General features: G+C 40.0%; 2 protein-coding genes across 2 annotated transcripts; one reads left to right on the forward strand and one right to left on the reverse strand.

Annotated features, from left to right (window-relative positions):
* Positions 1-985: 985 nt before the first annotated feature.
* Positions 986-17,636, reverse strand: LOC139714246 (uncharacterized). The gene is made up of 14 exons (XM_071625961.1): positions 17,532-17,636; positions 12,797-12,885; positions 11,900-12,013; positions 11,528-11,654; positions 11,012-11,048; positions 10,285-10,397; positions 8,830-8,957; positions 8,021-8,132; positions 5,864-6,017; positions 5,248-5,493; positions 4,489-4,616; positions 3,304-4,054; positions 1,973-2,461; positions 986-1,230 (listed from the first exon to the last, which is right to left on the reverse strand). Exons 2-14 carry the CDS (start codon positions 12,850-12,852, stop codon positions 986-988), a joined length of 2,700 nt encoding a protein of 899 aa, XP_071482062.1. The 5' UTR covers positions 12,853-12,885; positions 17,532-17,636.
* LOC139714249 (uncharacterized) lies at positions 14,016-14,948 on the forward strand. The gene has a single exon (XM_071625965.1). It carries the CDS (start codon positions 14,016-14,018, stop codon positions 14,946-14,948), a length of 933 nt encoding a protein of 310 aa, XP_071482066.1.
* Positions 17,637-21,253: the final 3,617 nt, after the last annotated feature.

Raw genomic sequence — 21,253 nt, forward strand, 5'->3', positions numbered from 1 at the left:
CTTTTGCTTTTAAACAAGAGCAGCGGCCGCATTTTGCCAGTTGGAGCCAACAGCACAAAACTTCTGCAAATTGCCACTGGCATTCAACACATTCTGTAGCCAAAAGCTTTCGCTTGCATTCTACTTTCGGGAATCCTGGCTCCTCGCAAAATTTGCAAGTTTCATGCATGCAAAAATTTCTGGTTTTACTGTAAACTGACTCATTTGGGCAAACGATGACAGTTGAAAAAAGCAAAATCTATATCAATATCACATTGCTGGTTGAGAAATACCATTAACTCTACTCTTTTGCCAGCAAATTAATCAAGGCCAACTTCAAGAAACACATTCTACTTTGCCTATGTAATAGGAAACTCGATCAATACTTGGTCACCTTCCACTCCAACCTGTGTTCCTGTTTATGGATGAAATTTGTGACCACCCAGCTAAAAACTCACAAGAAGTCGCAGATTAGAATTCTCTTTAATGGACCACAATATGCCATTTGGGTTGACCAGCTCAAATTTTTAAAGTTTGTCTTAACTGGGAGAACAGTCTCTTTTTCTATTGACTATCAAAATTTGGTGGCTTAAAGTAAAACTGAAATTGAGATATTAGCAGTTTTCTAGATCACATTTTAACGGGGGACAGGCATTGCTTTCACTGGTAAATAAAGTGTATTTTATCTGATACATGCACAGCATGCCTGAGTGGCCCTAATCTTTAAATCTTGTTTACTTTCTTTTCTATGAAAGTGCATCTCCTAACTTTCTCTTATTTCAATCACATTTTAAATGGGTCAGGATGGTCCAATTTTAATAAGTTATATATCATTTTACAGCTTAGAGCTTACTCTTTCAAACTAAATGTATGTAGAAAAAAGGAAATTAATTTTGGCCTCCTTTTTGTGGGTTTTGAACTGGGCGGTACATTTGGTCAGGATTTGGGAAGGACTTGCACAAGGCGACTGTTACCATAGCAACCACATCAGCTCCTCTATCCTCTCTCAGTGTAGTGCTTCTACCTCATCTTTGTAGCGCTGGTTATCAGCAGCAAGCTCGAAATCAGAGCGCAGCTCTTCCTCGCTGAGTCTGTCTAGGGAAAGGTCATTGCAGGGGGTACTGAGACCGGACCCAAGTCCATCGTCCTGGACTATGCCAAGGGCCAGGTCCTGGTACTCCTCGGGCAGTTGAAGCATCTTCTCTTCGTCCAGATCCTGGATGAGGCTCATACTGGAGATGCGGCCATCAGCTGTGGAGGGTGACATGATAGGATGTCTCTCAAAGCCCTTGTATAGTTTTGGCTACAAAGTATGTCGTAGAGTGCTTCAAGCACCCATAAACCTGGTGGCTTGGCACTTTATTAAAACCATTGAAACAGTTCCACATGAATAATATTGCAATGAAAAAGTGATTTGGATATGACATTAAGATTCAATTGTGTGATTGAGGGCTCCCATCTCAGTAAATGTTGGATAGTTTTTTTTTTCTTTTTTTTTGGGGGGGGGGGGTAGATTACAAAATAGCAAAATTCTGCTGCATCTTGCTGATGTCTTGCAAAAGTTTTCCACAGTTGGTAAAATTGGTTGGTGATCGAAAGCTGACAAGCTGTGTGGTACCATTGCCAGTATACAGGTATTTGGGTAACCCTCAACAGGAGGTTAGAAGTGTCACTATTAATCCGTTCCTCCAGCAATTCTCCAAGAGCCTTCTACGCTCCCAAACAAGATTCTTTTTGCTGGTCCACAGAGAATGGACAGGTTGGTAATCTACCTGTGCGAAAGCAGTCGGGTGGTACATGTGTCCCCTTTCCATGGTCAACGACATACGCCATATGCCAACAAACAATGAAAATATAAATCGGGCGCAAGGTACGAATAGATCGTGCACTGATGGGCTCACAAACTCTTTTGTTATGCACAAAACGAGGCATCAATGTGTTTTTTTAGGAACAACTCGCAGGAGGAATTAATCATTAAATTTTATCTACTTACCAGTGATTCTGCCTTCATTTGAGGCAAGCTCCCAGGTGAGTTGCTCCAGGGTCTCTTTGTCTGCCTTCTCCTGATCACCAGCCAGCCCGTCGTCATCGTACGAGGTCAGGTCGTCGCCGTCGATCTCAATGCGGCTGCTGCTCCTGTCCGGTAGGGTAGAGGCACTGGACGTGGCTGAGTGGTCATCGGCGAGTCTCTTCTGCTGGCTGAGAACCCAGTGGATGGTGTGGTCATCATCCGATGCTCCTGCCTTCACTCTTCCCGACTTCCCAGACGCCTTTCGGGACGTACCCGTCCTCTCTGATTTCCCCCCAGCTGACGGTTGGATGGGCTTCTCGGCCGATGTTCGGATGGAAGAGCGCTTCCTTCCAGCCACACCCGAAGACTTGGCATCTCTGGACTGCTTGGGAGGAGATGGTGAGAAGACTGTCACTGGCTGGTCAGGGTGGTTGGAAAGACTGCTGTCAGGACGCCAACTGGTAGAGGGACCTGCCAAAGCCAAGGGACATATCAAAATTGATATCATGATCGATGCAGCGACACTTCTTTGACTTACATTAATCTTAAAAATTGCAATACATCAAAAGATCTGCCAAATCTCTGAAATCAGCAGAAGCCAATCATCAGACAAGTTAATCCATTGAGGACGAGTCCCGAGTATACTCGGGCACGTGTCTATGGGATATGTGTGTTGGAGCAAAACCAGTGATCCATCCTCAATGGGTTAAAGACTCGGGTGACACTTAAAATCCACATCCCTGCAGATTTAACTTTCTGTTTTAAAAGTGTCAGAGAAAAGTCACCACAAAACATAAATATCAAGGTATGGTTTATAACAATAAATACTGAAATCATTTTTTTTTTTTTTTTTTTGGGGGGGGGGGGGTTGACAGGTAACTAAAAAGGATTGATAAATATATGTTGCTCCATACACCCAAAGCAGTTTTGGTGTCCTTTTTTTTTTCTTCTTCTTGAGAATGGATACCATACTCTTTAGCAATTTGTTTGTAGTGTTGTTTCTGTGTGGCTAGGCCATTAAAGCCCATTGTATAGATCACCTATCTTTCTGTTTTTTTTTTTTTTAACAAGGCTAGCACATTATCTGTCAGAATACATATCTAAAATGAGAACTATGCTTGAGTTTACAATTAAAGAAAAAGAGAAAGAAAAACCACACAAACAATACAAGCAAAGGTAAAATTAATTACAGAGAAAAACATGATGCTCTTTTGGGTAGCATTAGATACTTTGGAAATTAGTCAAAGATAACTGCTCTTGAAAGAAATCTAAGCTTATGAATAATATGTTAAAACAAAGCATTAATTCCAAACCTTTATAACTGCACTCTGGTAGTTCATTGGTAGGAGTCCTGCTGTCCTTCAACCGATCTGGTTCCTTCTTTTCCTTTCCCATCTCTGCCTTTTCACCTGCTTCCCCTCCTAGGATGCCACCAGTGAAGAAGGCACCAAGCCCTTCTCCATAACCCTGGTGTTGCTTGGTAACCTGCATCCTGCTAATCTCCTGCAGGTTCCTGGAGGGAAGGGTGGTGAGACCGGTGGAAGGGGGTCTCTCTGGCTCCACAGCCCTTCTCCTGGCACTCTCTTTTCCACTCCTCTGCCCCGCCCTGTCCGGTTTCCGCGACGACTCCTTGCCCGACCTGCTTGAGCTGCCTTTTGCGTCTGCAATCTGCTTACCGCGAATCTCGTTCCGCGATGATGCACGACTGCTCCCGTTTCTTGCTGTTGACGAGGGTTTTTTCTCCTCTACCTTGCTTCGCTGTGATGAAGGTCTATTCTCATTCTTCCCTCCTATTTTTTTCTGATTTGGTCCCTGAGATGGTGGTCTGTTCGTTGTGGCTTTTATTTTCTTATCTTTCGCAGATTCTGTTGGCCTTGAGCCTACTTTGCCAGCAGTTGTCATCTCAGTGGATGGTTTGGGAGAGTCGTCATGCTCTGCTATCACAACATCAGATTGCTTGGAGTTGACGATGGTGGTGCGGGGTGAGGGCGTGCTTGTTGTTCCGTCCCACTCCTGTACACTGTACACTGACTGGACATCTATATCCTTTTCATTCAGGGCGTCCTGGAAAAGTAACAGGTGGACAGTGAAATCCTGCATCATCTACAAGCCATTTTCATTGGAAGCCACCATGATTAAACAGACACTAACATTTCATGTGACCAAAAACTAGCACGAAAATGAAAGCACTTGAATATTTTTGCTTCTTTTATGCATCACTTTGTAATGTCTCACTTCTGTTGAACTAAAAATACACAAAATTCATCTGACTCGAAAAAGCGCAAAAGATTTCGCATGCGAAAATATCCACTTTTACAGTATTACATAAAGACATTCTACAAATCCGTTCTACAAATCCTGCAGATAAATCACTAATTGGACATCCTAGGTTTTGCTATTTGGGAGGTGCTCTTGAATTTCAGAAATGGATACATATTCAGCCATCCACTAGTATGAATCATCCAATCCTGTATGAGTTTCATACACTGCCCTCTTACCGCTTCTGTGATTTCCACAATGGTGACATTGCTCTTGGGACGTTCCATCTCAGCTGGAGGGGTCTGTCCGTTACCACCAAACATGTCGGCATAGCGTTGGTGCTCCTCTGCCATCTCCAGCTCCTCCTCTGCAGAAATAGATGATTCCAATCAATGAATTAAAGATGAACACTGCCTGACATCTCTGATAATAGTGGTAATAATAATCACTATTATCAATAGTAGGATGAAAATTACGATCATGGACTTCACATGCAAAGCATCATGAGGCAGCTGCTCACAGAGAGTCTATACTCATTGCTGTTCAAACTTACAACTAATTTCATTTTGGTCTTATTTCTCTGCCTTGAGGCCTACTGTGTGCTAGGATCTCGTGAATATGAGGAAGACGACTCAGAATAAGGGGAGATGACATTCAGGGGCCATGTTGAATCACACTTCGTCTTGATTGCACAGCTTCAGTAAGACTGTTCAAGCACACAGTGTGACTTACAGACAGTGAAATTGTCATTCCTAATTCATAGTCTCTCATATTTTCCAACTTGACCTCTCTTTACTACCAGTCAAGTACGACATGTGTTACTGAGGTCAGACACACACCCTTTTACTCTGGACATTAAGTTCTAAAGAGGGGTTTTTCCCTGTTGGCCACATCATGAGTGGAAGATTGTTACTCTACACGGAAGTATGTGTCTGGCTGTTGTGCCCTAAATATGTCTTACACCAGGATTCACAGGATGCTGAACCAAGCACACTAACCTGAGGGGTTGTAGTGACCGTTGGTCAACTCAGTATCTCCCGTCTGGGACTCAGCCCCCCTGGCCAGGTAGTGGTCAGCCAGTTGGCTAGGGGTAGGGCTCAGCGCTGAGGGTAGCTCGGTGCGCCGGTGCTTCTTCAGCAGAAGACGATCGGCATAGCTCAGCGCTTCGTTGTCATGGAAGTTGATCTCTACTGGCCGCTTGTCCGAGTTGTCCACTGCAGATGTTCCGCTACCCATGTCATGGACTGTGTCATCGGGCACAAAGATGAGAGTTAGGCATATGTAATAATAATGAAACAAAGCAAAACAAGAAAGGAGAAGGGGTGTGAACAGCTGAGCAAATGAGATCAGCAAATATCAAATATTTGATGAGTAAAGTGAAAACATTTATAATTGTCTCTGTATCTTCAGAACTTTACTTTTGTTGAGCTGGTTTTACAAATTTCATTCTCATGAATTTTCTCATACCAGTAAATTCTTCTGGAAAACAAACTTGATAATATGAGTTCTATTCATCCACAGAATATGACTTAATACACAAAACTATGTGTGATCATCTTAATTAACATCTGATAAAGATGCTGGGTACATAGCGATGACCCAAGGAGCACTCACCACTTTTCTTGCCATCCTGACCATTCTGAATTTGCTGACCCCCTTTCTTTGCTTGCCTCCATTCTGCGAGAGCTGCAGCGAAAGAGGCAGCACTCTCCTCCTCGTTGTACTCGCCATCAAAGAGACTCTTACCCCCCGGACCCGGCGATGGATTCTTGTGTGCAAGCAACAAAGATGTATTTCAAATCAATAGAAGTGTTCTCAATATAGGAAAAGAGGCATGGGTTAATGGTTTTAGGGACAAAACATTGTGGGTAGTGATTTGGCTCAGCTGACAGCATGTCTGCCTCCAGATCCAAATGACCCGGGTCCGATTCCCAAGTCTAACTGAGCAATGTTGTGTGTACTCATAACTTCCCCTCTAGCAGGAGTCAAAATCCTCAGATAGGACATAAAATGGAGGTCTCATGTGTGTGAGAGTCGCAACTCATACACATCAAAGATCCCGCTTCATTCATTCATCGTAAAAGAGCAGGGTGCACAACACGGTGAAGTGGTCCTGCCTCACGTCCAACTGGACCCCATGAAAGACCAGCTAGTGCAGCTGAATATGGGCTATCCAGCCATCTTCTCAAATGGAACTAGAAATGTCGCTATGGCGACTGATGCCTCCGCCATAATGCATGATTCTCCCAATAGGGGTATAGTACAATGTCTTCACAATGTGTGATCCATGACAGTTTCACATAACTGGCAAAAAAATAAAAATATGACAGGTTTGTCAGAAATGACTTGAATGTTCACTTTCCTTGAACTGGGTTTGCTATAATTGCCGAAGAGTGCAGGTACACATATTTGGGGAATTGAATTCTGACAGACCCTTTTATAAGTTTAATGCATTAAGTAATTTCCAAGGTACAAATGTATGAAGAAAGAGTGTACTTAGAGTACAAAATATATATATATATATATATATTTTTTTTTTTTTGGGGGGGGGGGGCATTGAAACCTGGCCTTTGACCCTTAACCTTTGACCTTTGACATTCTGGCTGGAAATTTCCTGGAGAATCTCCATTAGGTAATGCATGTAGATATTAAGTTAAAACTAATAATAAAATGCAAGCATTTCATATACTAGTGTATGAGGGAAATAATAAAATATTGAAGAGTTGACCTTGACCTTTGACCCTATGACTATTGACCTATGACCCCTAAATTTCCTAGATAATCTCTGCAAGTCAGTACATGCGTATGTACCAAGTTCCATGAAGATACATTGAACCATTTGTGAGAAAAGTGATATTACAACATTTTCACCTAACCTTTGACCTTTTGACCTTTGACCTTATGACATGAAACTCTCTGGAGAATCTTTATGCAGTAGTACATGTCTACACCAAGTTTCAAGAAAATACCTTAGGGCATTGCATAGATATTGGGGAAATAGCAACATTTTCAGCATTTGACCTTGACCTTTTGACCTTTGACCTCTTGCCAATGTCACTAAAATCTACTCAACTAATTTTCCCATCATACATCATCCTTGGACCAAGTTTGGTGAAAGCTGCTTCATCCAGTTTTGAGTTATCACGTAAACAGATAAATTTCAGGATTTGACCTTGATCTTTGACCTTTGACCTCAGTCCGATTTCACTAAAAAACTAATCAAGTAATTGTCCTATCATACATCATCCTCCGACAAAGTTTGGTGAAATTTGCTCGATCCAGTCTTGAGTTATCGCGTAAACGGATACAATTTCATGATTTGACCTTTGACCTTCGGCGGATTTCACCCAAAATCCAATCAACTAATTGCCCCATCATACTTTATACTTGGACCAAGTTTGGTAGAATTCAAGTCAATATTACTCAAGTTATCGCGTAAACGAAAGAGGACGGACGTACGGACGGACGGACAACCCGAAAACATACTATGCCTCCGGCACCACTTCGTGGCGGAGGCATAAAAATTAAACAAACAAAATTCATTAAGATTTTGTATTATATCATCTCCCCACTATCCAGTGTCAATTGTCCACTACTTAAACTCAAAAATGGAAATCTAAATCTCATCATTGTTGAATTTTTAACATTGTCATTTGATATTTTGACATGAGTATTTTACCTCACAGTCCATCCTACGACCACTTCTTTAGTGCAGGTATGTTACAATCATAGAAACAAAACATGAAGAATCTCTGCAGAGAATTGACTTACAGCTGGTGGCGCTGTTTGAGGAATGATAACCTTGGTCTCACTGCTCATGGAATGGCTGTCTGCACTGGATGAAGTTTTTGTGACACTGGGCTTGCTGTTACTTGCAGCAATGCTGTTCAGTGATAACAAGGCAGAAATATATCAGGAATCGCTCAACTGTTCATTTCAAGGTACGCATGTTTGATTTGCTGCAAACAAGTCAAGCTGACAAACTTAAAAACTCCTATCAATTTCGAATGATCTAGATGAATCAAAGGCTATACAGACATGCACAAACAGTCTCTTGGTATACAGTGTATGTAAACTTGCATACATAAAGGGAAAAAAAAACAGTGCATACTAATTGTTGGTACTGCTTTCTCAAACATATTTGCAGAAAATCACAGTGCCTACAGAATTGTATATTTGTGTTACTATCCTAGAGCAGTGGGACATCGTGCGCAGCACCCTAAACTATCTGCTCATTGCTTCACATTCTGGGAGCCCACACAGGGAACTGCAAAAAAAGGTAAAGTATGGTAAGGTCAATTACTGTATACGCCATATATTTTGCAATGTTCTTATGTTCACAAACTTTGCGAGTCAGGTGCTTTTCGCAAATTTAACAACATGTGAATATATCAACTCTCACACCACCATGAATTGGACACACAAGTGTACATTTCTTCATTCATTACTGTACTCCATGATCAAAAATTTAACAACTCGCGAAGGCCTATAACATTTTTAAGAGTTCACAATACTTTAGTGCAGAAAGCCTACAGCCGTTCAATTAGAAAGAATTGATATGAAAGCACGAAAATACTCACCTGTTATGTGGAGAAGTTTTTTCTTTGTCAGGTTGGTACGGGATGGACCGATGCTGACGGAGCGCCCCCTTGAGGTGAAATTTTGCAAAGCAGCCAGCGCAGTAGTTTTCACCACATTCCATGCAAGTCTAAAGAGGGAAAAGACAGCACACAAAAAAGAACATGTCAGCATTTAAGAGTGCACATGACATCTAAACCTTTACAGTTTTATGGCCTGAGAAGTCAAACAGCCTTGTGCTCAACTGATTTCCAGCTCATGTGATCAATGGAATGGAAATGCATTCATATTGTCAATTTAGCAAAATGAGGCTTTTAATGGTGAAAAGAGTCCATGATATCAGTCCCTTGTTGCTCCTGGTACTGGTATCAAAAGAAATGTCATAGAAGCAGCTGCCATTTATTTCAGTTCATATCACAATATTCTTGTCTTAAATCATGTAGCAACATTAAATATCTAAATCTGAAAACATTGTATCTATTCTTTAAACAAAAAATGGCCTGACAACCCTTCAAATGCTATGGATCAAACAGATACTAGTGAAATATTCAGGCAGAACTTTCATTCTTATTTCTGATACAAAAGATGGTTGAACTTAAATTTCATCAATTCTTTTCTATGTTCTCTGCCATCCTATCTGAACTTTTGTACAAAAGGACAGTTTTTGGCTCATTAAAGCACCTTCCATTTCACTGCACAATGGCTCCTGGCTAGCCAATTCTCGTTTGCTCTCGTTCTACAGTCATATGATCATCAACTGACCAATCAATGAAACACAAATTGTCACTGATGGATCTTAGATCATCTTGTTAGTGTAGTAGACTCTGGATTAGGGATTACCAGTTAATGGGTTAAACACTTCAACTGCATGTGGCAGAATCCAGCAGGCTTACTGTCCCATCATGGAAGGCATCATAAAGATGTTAACTCTTTTATTTGCCATGGTGTAAACCCCCTGTGTGCCACATTATTCTGAGACAGCAATGTAGTCATGCTTTGGGAAAACATTCTGTTTTTCAAATCCACGTAACTTTTAGAGTTTCGTTACCCTGGACATATAATGAGAAAAGTAGTAGAGAAAATGCCAAGCTTTGCTTTGATGTAAAATTGTATGACAAATCTAAGATTGTTTTTCTTTGTAATGACCAGAAGCTTAATTGTAAGGCATGACTTTTAACACAAAACAGTGAACAAACTTGGAATTTACTTGTAAATCCAGTAAGGAACACCACTTGAAAGTCAATCACCACATCAAATGCCAGCTACATGTGATAGAAATGGAATCGTGAGAAACCCTTTCAATGTATTTTGGCATTTGGCGAATTACCAATCAGCTTGGGTGGGTTTGTGCGTATATTTAAGCAGAATATGCAAACTTGGCATGCTGTAGACTTGAGTTTGGCGTGCGATCGTGACACACAAAAGAGTCATTAAACTGTTCTTTCAGTGAGACTCACCAAAGCCACAGCTCGCTCCTCACACTGACCACACGCTGGCCCAGAGAAGGATTTCCTCACTGACGCCATTGGCTCTCCAGCTGGGTACTTCTTGGGGGCACGATTCGGCACCTCTGTTTCAGTCAATGTTATTCGGTGTTAGTTTACAATCTTAGTGTCTGGTTTTCCTTACAAATCCACATCTGTGCTACAACATCACTACAATTGTTAACTTAACTTGACAATTTACATTAGCATACATGTGTGCTATGCATTAAGCATAAGCTGAAATTTTACCTTCTTTTATTTGTCACGAGCTATGGACTACCTTTAAGGATAGATCTCAGCATAAGTTTCATTAAAACCTACATCATAATTCAAGGCTGCACTGGCTTCAAACAATACACATTCAGAAGCAGGAGCAATAGCAAAGCTGTAGAATTAGGGGTATGGATGCTGTCATTGTGTGATTGATTGTGTAAGAGCAGGTAAGAGTTTATGGGGTTTATGGGAGAAAACTCTGTATCTTGCACAATTCAAGAATTTCAATGGACAGAACATAATATGTGACCAAATCAGAGAAATTTTCAAGTGCACCATCTCAAAAAGTTCAGTTTTGAAGGTCTCTGACTTCAAACGAGAAGGTTAACTCTGAAATTGCCTTGTCACCTAAGAGTGTCCACTAATATGTCAGAGCCAATGAAAGAAAAGGAAAGTAAAAATGAAAAATGACCAACACAGAACTCACCTATTGGTGTATCTTTGAGAACTTTGATCTTTCGGACCTAAGAACAGACAACATAAAAACCAAAAAGAGACTTCATTTAACATTTTTCAATCTGTCATAAAGTTAATGTGTTAAAAAAATGCAAAGCTATTGCATCATTATCAAAAGACAGAGACATCAGTGACATAAAGCGAGAACAAATTTATATGACATAAAGTAAGTATCAAGTCATTCCTAGTATTGACACATTTCAGTTGAAAAAAAAATAAAGAAAAAGAAAAGGAGGAGCCCATTCCTAAAGTTTATGGTTTCAACTCTTAAACACTGGCAACTCTTAAACACTATGCTGGTTAAATACGAGCTTTATAATGAACATTGGTAAGTCATCGTTGTTGGAGCAAGCTTTTGGACAGTGGTTCTGGAAGAACTTTGAATCTTGTGGTAGTAGTTCAACCTAAATTTTCAGACTGTGCATAAATGATGGCTGAGAGTAATATTTGCCCTGTAGGATTTCACTCCACATGAGAGAAAGCATACCTTCGGTTCTCCAGGCTTGGCAGGTTTGGTAGGACTCTTCTTTTTCACGAGTTCATTGCCGTGTGTTGTCAAGGCGCCAGGTTTCCCTGATGACCAGATTCCACCAGATCCAGCACTCCCCTGTCTCCTGCGTGTCATGAAAAAGAAGCACATTCACTGATGAATGAATACTGACTTAAGAACAGTGCACTATTGTTGTTAACTGTAAGGCAACTGCATGAAGAATGTAGGCACATCTTGAATCAATGTGGACTGAATTCAAAGAATGCCGACTGACTGATCATCAACTTTTGTCATTGTCATCTTTAAACCAAAGTTGCACTGTTGGGTGGGATTGCTTCTCTGTTGGTTGTCATGGATACCACTACTCACTCTCTCTCCTGTTTCTCCCGATTCATGGCCAACTTGAGCTCCCTCAGTCTCTCCTCCATCCTGCGACTGTCAATCTCCAGCTGCCGGGTCACCTTCTTGGAGGTGTTCAGTCCCCTGCAACAATTACAGATTGATTTGACCAACCATGCTTGATATACATTACATTCTCATTTCAAGACATAAATATGATGTAAATAGACAACACAGTATGCAGTGTTTTTAATTTCTTTTTTTATATTGATCACGCCTTACTTTTTTTTTTGTTTTTTTTGTTTTTTTTTATATCTTCTCTACATCAATACAATACATGTTGTTGGCTTTAAAAAAAAAAATCATGTGGAGTATTTGAGGTTTAATGACTGTCTTTACTATGACATCACCTTTCAAAATACTAAGAAAAACAAACTTAGTCGATCCTGACTATTAGAGTGAATAAGAACATTTTCATGCCTTTCATACCAACTTTTGCATCATATTCGCAAAACTTTCACAAATCTTAAAATCTATATAGGATGCATAAACTACACTACTCAAATTACAATACTACTACACTATCACAGCATGAAAATCTAACTTCAAAACCAGACTAACAACTGGGAATTTTATCTCACTGTACATGGCATTTCCTAACACCACTGAACTGCACTAAATATACGTTTTCACAATTGGACTTCACCCTCAGTATTACATTTTATGTCATATGAATCTCAATGCATGGAGCTGTACCGGCACCCATGTATTTTTTTCCTTCTGTTTTGTTTTATCTACTGTTCTTTTTGTTGTACCATCTGACACAGGACTTAGGTTATGTGAGGTATGACAGAATGAATGATAAGGCTCTTCAATTTTCAACAATATGTCTACTGTCATATAATATGAACACAAACTTGCATTTACCTCAGCTTCATAGATACTGGCTCTTTGGTTGAAGTGTGGAATGGTTTGGAAGCCATTGTGCCTTGGTGCAGAGAGTCCCTCCAACCAGACTGTTTTGACAAAACATGTGAGAAAAAACTATAAAGAGAGTCAGTAGCAAATATACAGGCTACTGGTCACTGCAAGAAATGTTACCGAGGCTTTCGTCCTGGATATGTTATCACATAACAATTCAAGCAGCAAATACTTACATTTAATACGTGTATATTCACACATACACAACGTCAACTATGTGCCCTAAATACTGCATTCTCTGGCGATATGGCTGCAACATCGAATAAGCCGCATCCCGACTTTGGTGATGAAAAATGGAATAAGAAAAATCTGAGGGATTTTATTCTGATCAAAACATCATTACATTTCAATGTCACTTTTGATAAGAAACTTTGTTATCTCTACATGTTTACATCCAAGTGTTTTCTCAATGATTTATGTTTGTCTCATCTCAATTTTTCTGGTGATGCAAACCGCATGTCAGGATTTTGAATATTTCTCTGTGTAAAGGGTTTGAAATTCATAGTTGTAATACAGAGCAGCACCAGGCAGTAGATTTCTACATAGACCTCTAACTTGTTAGTTGGGGTCTAGTGTTCTACACTCATTTTTCATGAGCACCCCTCTGGCATGGAATCACCTCCCACCTAACTATACACAGCCCAGTCGCTGTATAAATAGCAACAGGGCTGTACCGGAGCGGCCCACAACACAGAGCAAGCTCAGCGCAAATTTTACGATCGTGTTGAGTTTTGATACTTGCCATCATTTTTTGTCACCTCAAACTCATTAAATGTAATCTTCATTAATGACACTACATAGCGCCCTAGCTATGTTATCGATATTGACATACACATTTCACAACTTACCGAAAATGAAGATTATATGCAGCATGTGCGAACGGTACATCTGATACTGTAATCGGGAGTTCACGCTAGATAGAAATGTATCGGTATTCTGTAAGTGTAAGTGTAATTTACCCACACATTTTAACATTACTCATTAGACTTGGGCCTTTAATATACAATTACATCGTTTTAAAGTCTGAGACGCTGGGACTGGCTGGGTTTCCAATTTAGTTTTTAGGGTGGTAGCTGTAGTATGACAACATGTGAAGGAAACAACCAGACAAAGAACAGGCCAGAGACCTAGTTTACTTGATTTGATCTTAACCAACGATGAGGATATGATTAATGACGTCATCATTGGCCCACCCATCGGCAAGAGCGACCATGTGACTATTACTTTTGAGATGGATGTCAGCAACACACAGGAAGAGGAGGAGCCTATTACGAGAAGCTACTATCACGCCGACTATGACAAAATGAGGTCACAACTGAAGGATATTGACTGGAATTCCAGTTTCGAGAATGCTACAGGATTACAGGCATGGGATATTTTTGAGATGACTCTCCACAGAGCTATAGAAGATTGTGTCCCCTTGAAAAGAAAGAGAAAAAGAAACAGACCGGAATGGATGAATAACGAAGCCCTAGAGGCAGTTCGAAGGAAAAGGAAGGCTTGGAATAAATATCGTGACAGTAAGAGAAAACAACATCCTGACGTGAATCTACACTGGAAGGAGTATGTCAGGATAAGAAACATTACTACCTCAGTGATCAGGAAAGCAAAAGCAGATTTTGAAAACAAACTAGCAGAAGAAATCAAGCAAAATGCCAAAAGTTTCTGGAATTATGTGAAGAAGCAGACAAAACCAAAGTCGACAGTACCAGATCTCCAAGCACCGGATGGAAGATGGGCTAAAGAGGACCAGGAGAAGGCTGAGACCCTCAATAATTACTTCGGAAGTGTCTTCTCTGAGGAGAATACTCACGCAATGCCATTTGTTGAGAGAAATTGCAATGATCTTCTCACTGACATAGAAATTACAACTGAGGAAATAGATGACTTGTTGGAGCATCTGGACATCAACAAATCTCCAGGTCCTGATGGTATTCACTCTCGTGTCCTAAAGGAAACACATGCTGAGATTGCCGAACCCCTGCAAATGATATTCACAAAGCTAATCAATGAGGGAAAATGTCCACTTGTATGGAAACAAGCTACGGTAGTCCCTATCTTCAAAAAAGGGAAAAAGAGTGACCCAGCCAACTACTGACCTGTCAGTCTTACTTCCATTGTATGCAAAACTATGGAGAAAATTGTCAGAAATCGTGTCATGGATCATTTAGAACAAAACAAGTTAATGAGTGACGAACAGCACGGATTTCGGGCTGGAAGATCTTGCTGTACTCAACTGTTGGAGGTTTGCGAGGAGTGGACTGATGCAATTGACCAGGGGCATGCCATAGACTGTATCTACCTTGATTACCAAAAAGCATTCGACAGTGTGCCACATCGACGTCTGATATGCAAACTTAGATCATATGGAATAGATGGTACCTTACTTGCCTGGATTAGTGACTACCTTACAGACAGAACCCAAAAAGTGACGATCAACGGGCATGAATCAAAATCTATTCCTGTGACAAGTGGCATACCACAGGGAAGTGTGCTGGGACCAACATTGTTCAACATCTTCATTAACGACCTGCCTTCTACAGTTGATTCCAGTGTAAAACTATTTGCAGATGATACTAAGCTTTACAGGATAGTGGACTCCAAAACCGACTCAGACTCATTACAGAAGGACTTACATGCAGTAACAAATTGGTCTAACAAATGGCAACTGCCATTCAACGAGAGTAAGTGCAAAGTAATGCACTACGGGAGGAAAAACCACAGGTATGACTACACACTGGATACTGACTCAAATCCCATCTCAATAACATGTGGAAGTGAAGAAAGACATTTGGGGGTGCTATTTCAGGAGAATTTGTCTTTCAGTAAACACTCAGCAGATGCTGCCAATAGAGCCAACAGTAAAGTGGGAATGATTAAGAGATCTTTCACAACTCTACAGAAGAAGGGCTTTCTCTCACTCTACAAAACAATTGTGAGACCAACATTGGAATACTGCAACTCAGTATGGCACCCAACACTGAAGAGGGATGAGGACATGCTAGAAAAAGTCCAACAAAGGGCAACAAGGCTTCTTCCTGAACTGAAACAAATGACATACCCAGAAAGACTCAGAGAACTGCACCTTCCCACTCTGGCTTACAGAAGACAGAGGGCTGACTTGATACAGATGTTCAAAATTCTGAAAGGCTTCGACAGAGTAGATCCCTCTAAATTCTTCCAACTGGCCAGCGGTTCAACAACAAGAGGTCATGGTCTCAAACTTGTCAAACAACGTATCCATTCTAGTCTGAGGCAGTCTGCTTTCTCAATAAGAAATGTTAACAATTGGAATGCACTACCCAAGGAGGTCATCAACGCTACCACCATAAACCAATTCAAGTCGTCCCTAGAAAGACACTGGAGAAACAACCCAATCAAATTTGAGCCCTACCTGAGACGGGACAGAACTGTAACGAGGGACAAATAAGCTTTGCTTCCAGTCTCTACACCCAAGTATACCCAAGTAAGTATGACTAATATAATTAGATCTAGAACCTCTAAATTTATATCTATAGAATCTATTGTCATGGTTGTACATTTAACTCAGTTCGGGAAACCCACTCACAAGGGGGCCCCTCCTTATAAGTAACCCGTCCCCCTTATAAGTAATCCCGTCCCCCTTATAAGTAACCCCCGGGGCACCCCTTATAAGGAGTCTCCACGCTTTTTTGCAATGCAACGCGAAAATGAAAGGACTGCGGCAATTCGCTTGATTATGTCCATAAAGCTTCACAAGTTTCCTAGTTACTCACGAAATTTGAGCAAAATCGGTTTGAGGCATCATATCTAAAATCATGGATTTAAATGCGATGTCAAACGACCCATGCGAATGCTGAAATGCGAGCGATTACTGGCGCGAGTGTCGCCAGGCGCGGCGGCGCGGCAATGCTTGAGTGCAGACGTGCCGACTGAGTACGGACACTCAGTCGCCACGTCTGCACTCAAGCATTGCCGCGCCGCCGCGCCTGGCGACACTCGCGCCAGTAATCGCTCGCATTTCAGCATTCGCATGGGTCGTTTGACATCGCATTTAAATCCATGATTTTAGATATGATGCCTCAAACCGATTTTGCTCAAATTTCGTGAGTAACTAGGAAACTTGTGAAGCTTTATGGACATAATCAAGCGAATTGCCGCAGTCCTTTCATTTTCGCGTTGCATTGCAAAAAAGCGTGGAGACTCCTTATAAGGGGTGCCCCGGGGGTTACTTATAAGGGGGACGGGGTTACTTATAAGGGGGACGGGTTACTTATAAGGAGGGGCCCCCCTTGTGAGTGGGTTTCCCGAACTGAACTTGTGTTGTGTGTGTGCATGCAGCATGCAGGTTGTGTGCGACTTCTTGGCCAACTTGAAACTCCCAATTGAAGGCTCACTTTTTGTTCGTCTTGTAAATTTCGGCATGCAAATGGCCAAATGCAGAGAGAGGTGATTAGTTGTCTGAGCTGAGAACGTCCCTCCGTCGTGAGTGGAGCGGAATCGTGATCGTGTTGTTCACAGGCACATTATTTACACGACATAAATGAACACATGTGGGACTAGGCATGGCACCCTTCCATTGATTTGTTCGTAATGATCGTAGACAGAACCAGTCGCATTCAGATCTCTCTCTAGTATCTAAATCTGCTCTGGTGCACATCCTTGCATAAAATATGTTATCTTCATAGTAAACAATACTTACAAAACAGAAGTCTGTTGTTGGTTGATGTTGCTTTCCACCACGGGAATTCTATTGCATTTCTTCCAAGCACATCGTTTACATTGACAACGGAAGCGCCATTGGAATTCAAAATGGCGATACTATCGTTTATCGTAGTCTCCGCAGCAGAATATGCGCAGTCGCCGAAATGATCAGCGGCACCTACCTCTCACATCTCTTGGTTGCTGTACCCACCCCTTATACCGTACTTCGTTAATGAAATGTGGTATTTATAGACAGACCTAGGTAAATCAACGAGTATTGTATTAAGACAGATACGTTTTTTTTTTTAAATCCGTGAAAATAAAACAAAGAATGAAGTCAGCGTGACACAGCACCATGACGTAAAAATATAGGAAAAAACTTGTAACTTGTATACATGTAAGTACTTGTAATTTTCCCTACATTTACAGTACATGTCGTATCCTGCACTATTTGTTTGTTTTGTTTGTCTGTCGTTGAGGCCTATCTGCAGAATAGAATGTAGGCCCTACCCAATAGGCCTACAAGATTTGCATTTGTGCCCACGTTCCTTCAATGAACATAAATATTGTCAGTGTATACACATTTTCAATGTATTTATATGATATCAAAATGATGAAAAATATAATTCTAATCTTGAACTTGAACTCATACCATAATCGTATAGTAAGTCATACGATGATGGGTTGGTAAACCAGGGGCGGATCCAGGGAGGACCGCAACCGGCGCACGCCCCCCCCCCCCCTTTATTTTTTTGTTGAAACAACAAGAAAAGAAAAAAATGGGGGGGGGGGGGGAGGGGTGCGTGCGCCCCCCTTTAATTTTGTAAACGCGCCCCCTCTTCACGGAATTCCTTGATCCGCCCCTGTAAACTTAAATGCCATGCAGGCAAAATTTATGCTAAACAAAGTTGGTCATTGCGGACTTATTTGGGCCTGGCGGCTCAAATGAAATTGCCACAAGACTGGGATTTCAAGTTCTTCATAATCTCTATTAACTTTCCAAAATGAAGCGATGAATTTCCGAAATACTGTTCATAACTATCCGAGTACAGGCACAATGGAGTTGTATATGTCGTGAGAACACTAGATTCCTAATCTCAAGATTCTCACTTGAAGCTTACGTTACACTACTTTCAAATAAAAACATCCATTAATATTTTATAATAAGACTGTGACAATGCAATATTGTTTGATTTCATGGATGGAATAGCTTCTGTATCATCAAAGTTTCTAGCGAGTAATGATAGGGATAGAAGGTTAGAATACAGAAAACCAAGATTCGTTTTGATTACATACATGCGAATTAATGAGATACCATTGAGCTTTGGTAGAAGAATATATCCCCAGCTACTATATCGGATTTGAAACAAATTTACTGGATTTTTTTTAGACCTTCACTGAAAAGGATGCTAAAATTACTAGTAGGTGTTTTAAGATTTCATGTGACAGATCTCATATGCTTTTCTGTATATACGGAACTATATATAGTTAAAATTTTTAAAAAAGTTCTGGTGGTAGCGTAATTTTTCAATGAAAGTACAAATGTATCTATATCTGTTGAAATCTTATGATGTACAACCAAATTAGGTTCGGTTTCATTGTCTCAATCAAGTCGTTTTTTTTTTAACAAGTATTAAGATATCACACAGAAATCATTTTTTAAGGAAAACAATCTGTCTAACATAAGTTTACCTCAGATATTTCTTTTATTGTACCAGACAACAGTGCGTCTATTCTCTTTCTCTTTTTTATATCCGTTCCTATGCATTCATACCGGCATATACACCCAATCAACTTGATCAATCGCAATATCGAACCAGGGAGCGTTTTATTGTTTTATTATTGCATTTCCATCCATTGCATTTCCATCATTGTGTCCATGATGGCATGTGTTGTACCATAGTCTCATTTCCCCCTTTTTGTTCTTTTTCTTTCTTTCTTTTTTTCTTTTTCTTCTTCTTCTTCTTTTTTTCCTTCCTAAGTTAATTTCATGTCAGTTGACATTGGTTTCTTTGATTTTGTGTACGTATTTTTCGAGGGTCCCATACCCTACAAGCTTTGCTTTTTAGTGGCACCCTCCATTTCCATTCCAATCTTTGTATTATGTATATGTATATACCCTTAGAAAGGAAATTCTATTGTTACTCGTGACCACTGTACGTTTTCTTTGAAATTGTTACAAATATGTTCTGTATATGTATTGTATATATATATATATATATATATATATATATATATATATTCTGTTTATTCAATGGAAATGGAAATAAAATTGAATTGAATTGAATTGAATTGAATATCCTCTTTGGTATAATGCGGATAATATTCGTTATTCTGAACATCCGTTGATCAGAAATTGAAATAAGGTTTATTATTTGGAAACACACAAATTCTGCATACTTAACATGTCTGTTAGTCCCATAAAGGAATGGGGTTAATTAATTCGAATATTATAGTACATATTTATAGCGTTTTTCAGATGGTTCGTTATTCTCAAGGTTCATTCTTCCAAAAATGAAATGAGGTCTGTCGTTCCGAAGGTCCGTTAGTCCGAAAATTGATGAATAAAGGTTGTTATGCCCAAGGTTCATAAATCCGAAAATGAAATAAGGTTTGTTAATCAAAAAGTGGAAAAAGTTGCATAATCATTTTATAACGAACCTTCGGAATATCTTTAACCCTTATTTCATTTTTTAACAAACTGAAACCATGCAATAATGAAAACTTCTGTATGCAAAATTTGTCGAATTTACAGTTACTAATTAACACCGCGTATTAATCAAAATGTTAATCAAAATTAATGATGTAGCCAGTTAAGGTACATTGTACAAGGCGAAAGTACATTCCTTATTTTTGGCAAACTCCAACACACTTGTAAAAGTTGACTAATTCACTAATATTAAGACAATACATAATTCCCTGTCTTTCCTGTCCTCTTTATAACTCCTTCCACGCTATAATTCGTCTTAGTTTTCTCTCTCTCTCTCTCTTTTACACGAGAGGTCCCTCGTGTGTGTGTGTATGTGTGTGTGTGTGTGTGTGTGTGTGTGTGTGCGTGTTTGTGTGACTGTGTGTACCACTTGTCACTTTTGCCCTTTTCAATTTGCCTGAGCATCATAGGTTCAGTTCAGTAATTAGCTATTGTCCACTATAAGGAGAGTACAAAATACAAGCTTTGCTTTTCAGCATGATAAAAAATTATCTCCTTCATGCTGATGTATATGTTTAATTGCGTTTGCAAACGCAAATGCATTTAGTTTTTTGAAAGAATTGGCATCACATGATTATGGTTATACCGCCATCAACATTTTAGGCCTAACAGCAGCACATGTCTTGGGAACATAAGAGGGAATCGTTGTGTTTTGTGATTACAGTTCGTTATTCCGAAGGTTCATGATTCAGAAGCAATGGAAAAAGGTTCGTTAAACATTCTGACGGTTCGTTAGTATATAGGTCTTTTCGTTTTCGGCTTAACGATTATCATTTTTGTTATCGGATTAACGAACCGTCCAAATGATGAACCCTTATAGTTCATGTTTGAAAAAATACCAACAACTTTCGGAGTAATGAGCATTATTCTATTTGAGGTTTAATGAATCTTCCGAATAACGAACTTTATTTTATTTTAGGATTAACGAACCTTCTGAATAATGCCGCAAATATTCGAATTGAATTAACCTATCTTTCATTTTCTGATTAACGAACATCTAAACATAATCT

Source organism: Diadema antillarum, unplaced genomic scaffold, assembly GCF_040938485.1.
Source record: "Diadema antillarum isolate AM-2024a unplaced genomic scaffold, OU_Dant_1.0 seq00002203_RagTag, whole genome shotgun sequence".
Classification (NCBI taxonomy): domain Eukaryota; kingdom Metazoa; phylum Echinodermata; class Echinoidea; order Diadematoida; family Diadematidae; genus Diadema; species Diadema antillarum.

Excerpts from the sequence above, each read along its gene's own strand:
- LOC139714249 (XM_071625965.1), top strand. The coding sequence starts at position 14,016 with ATGATTAATGACGTCATCATTGGCCCACCCATCGGCAAGAGCGACCAT.
- LOC139714246 (XM_071625961.1), bottom strand. The coding sequence starts at position 12,852 with ATGGCTTCCAAACCATTCCACACTTCAACCAAAGAGCCAGTATCTATG. Across the intron at positions 4,055-4,488 it reads TTGTGGAAATCACAGAAGCG|GACGCCCTGAATGAAAAGGA; the intron begins GTAAGAGGGCAG and ends TTACTTTTCCAG. Across the intron at positions 2,462-3,303 it reads ACCAGAGTGCAGTTATAAAG|GTCCCTCTACCAGTTGGCGT; the intron begins GTTTGGAATTAA and ends TGGCTTTGGCAG.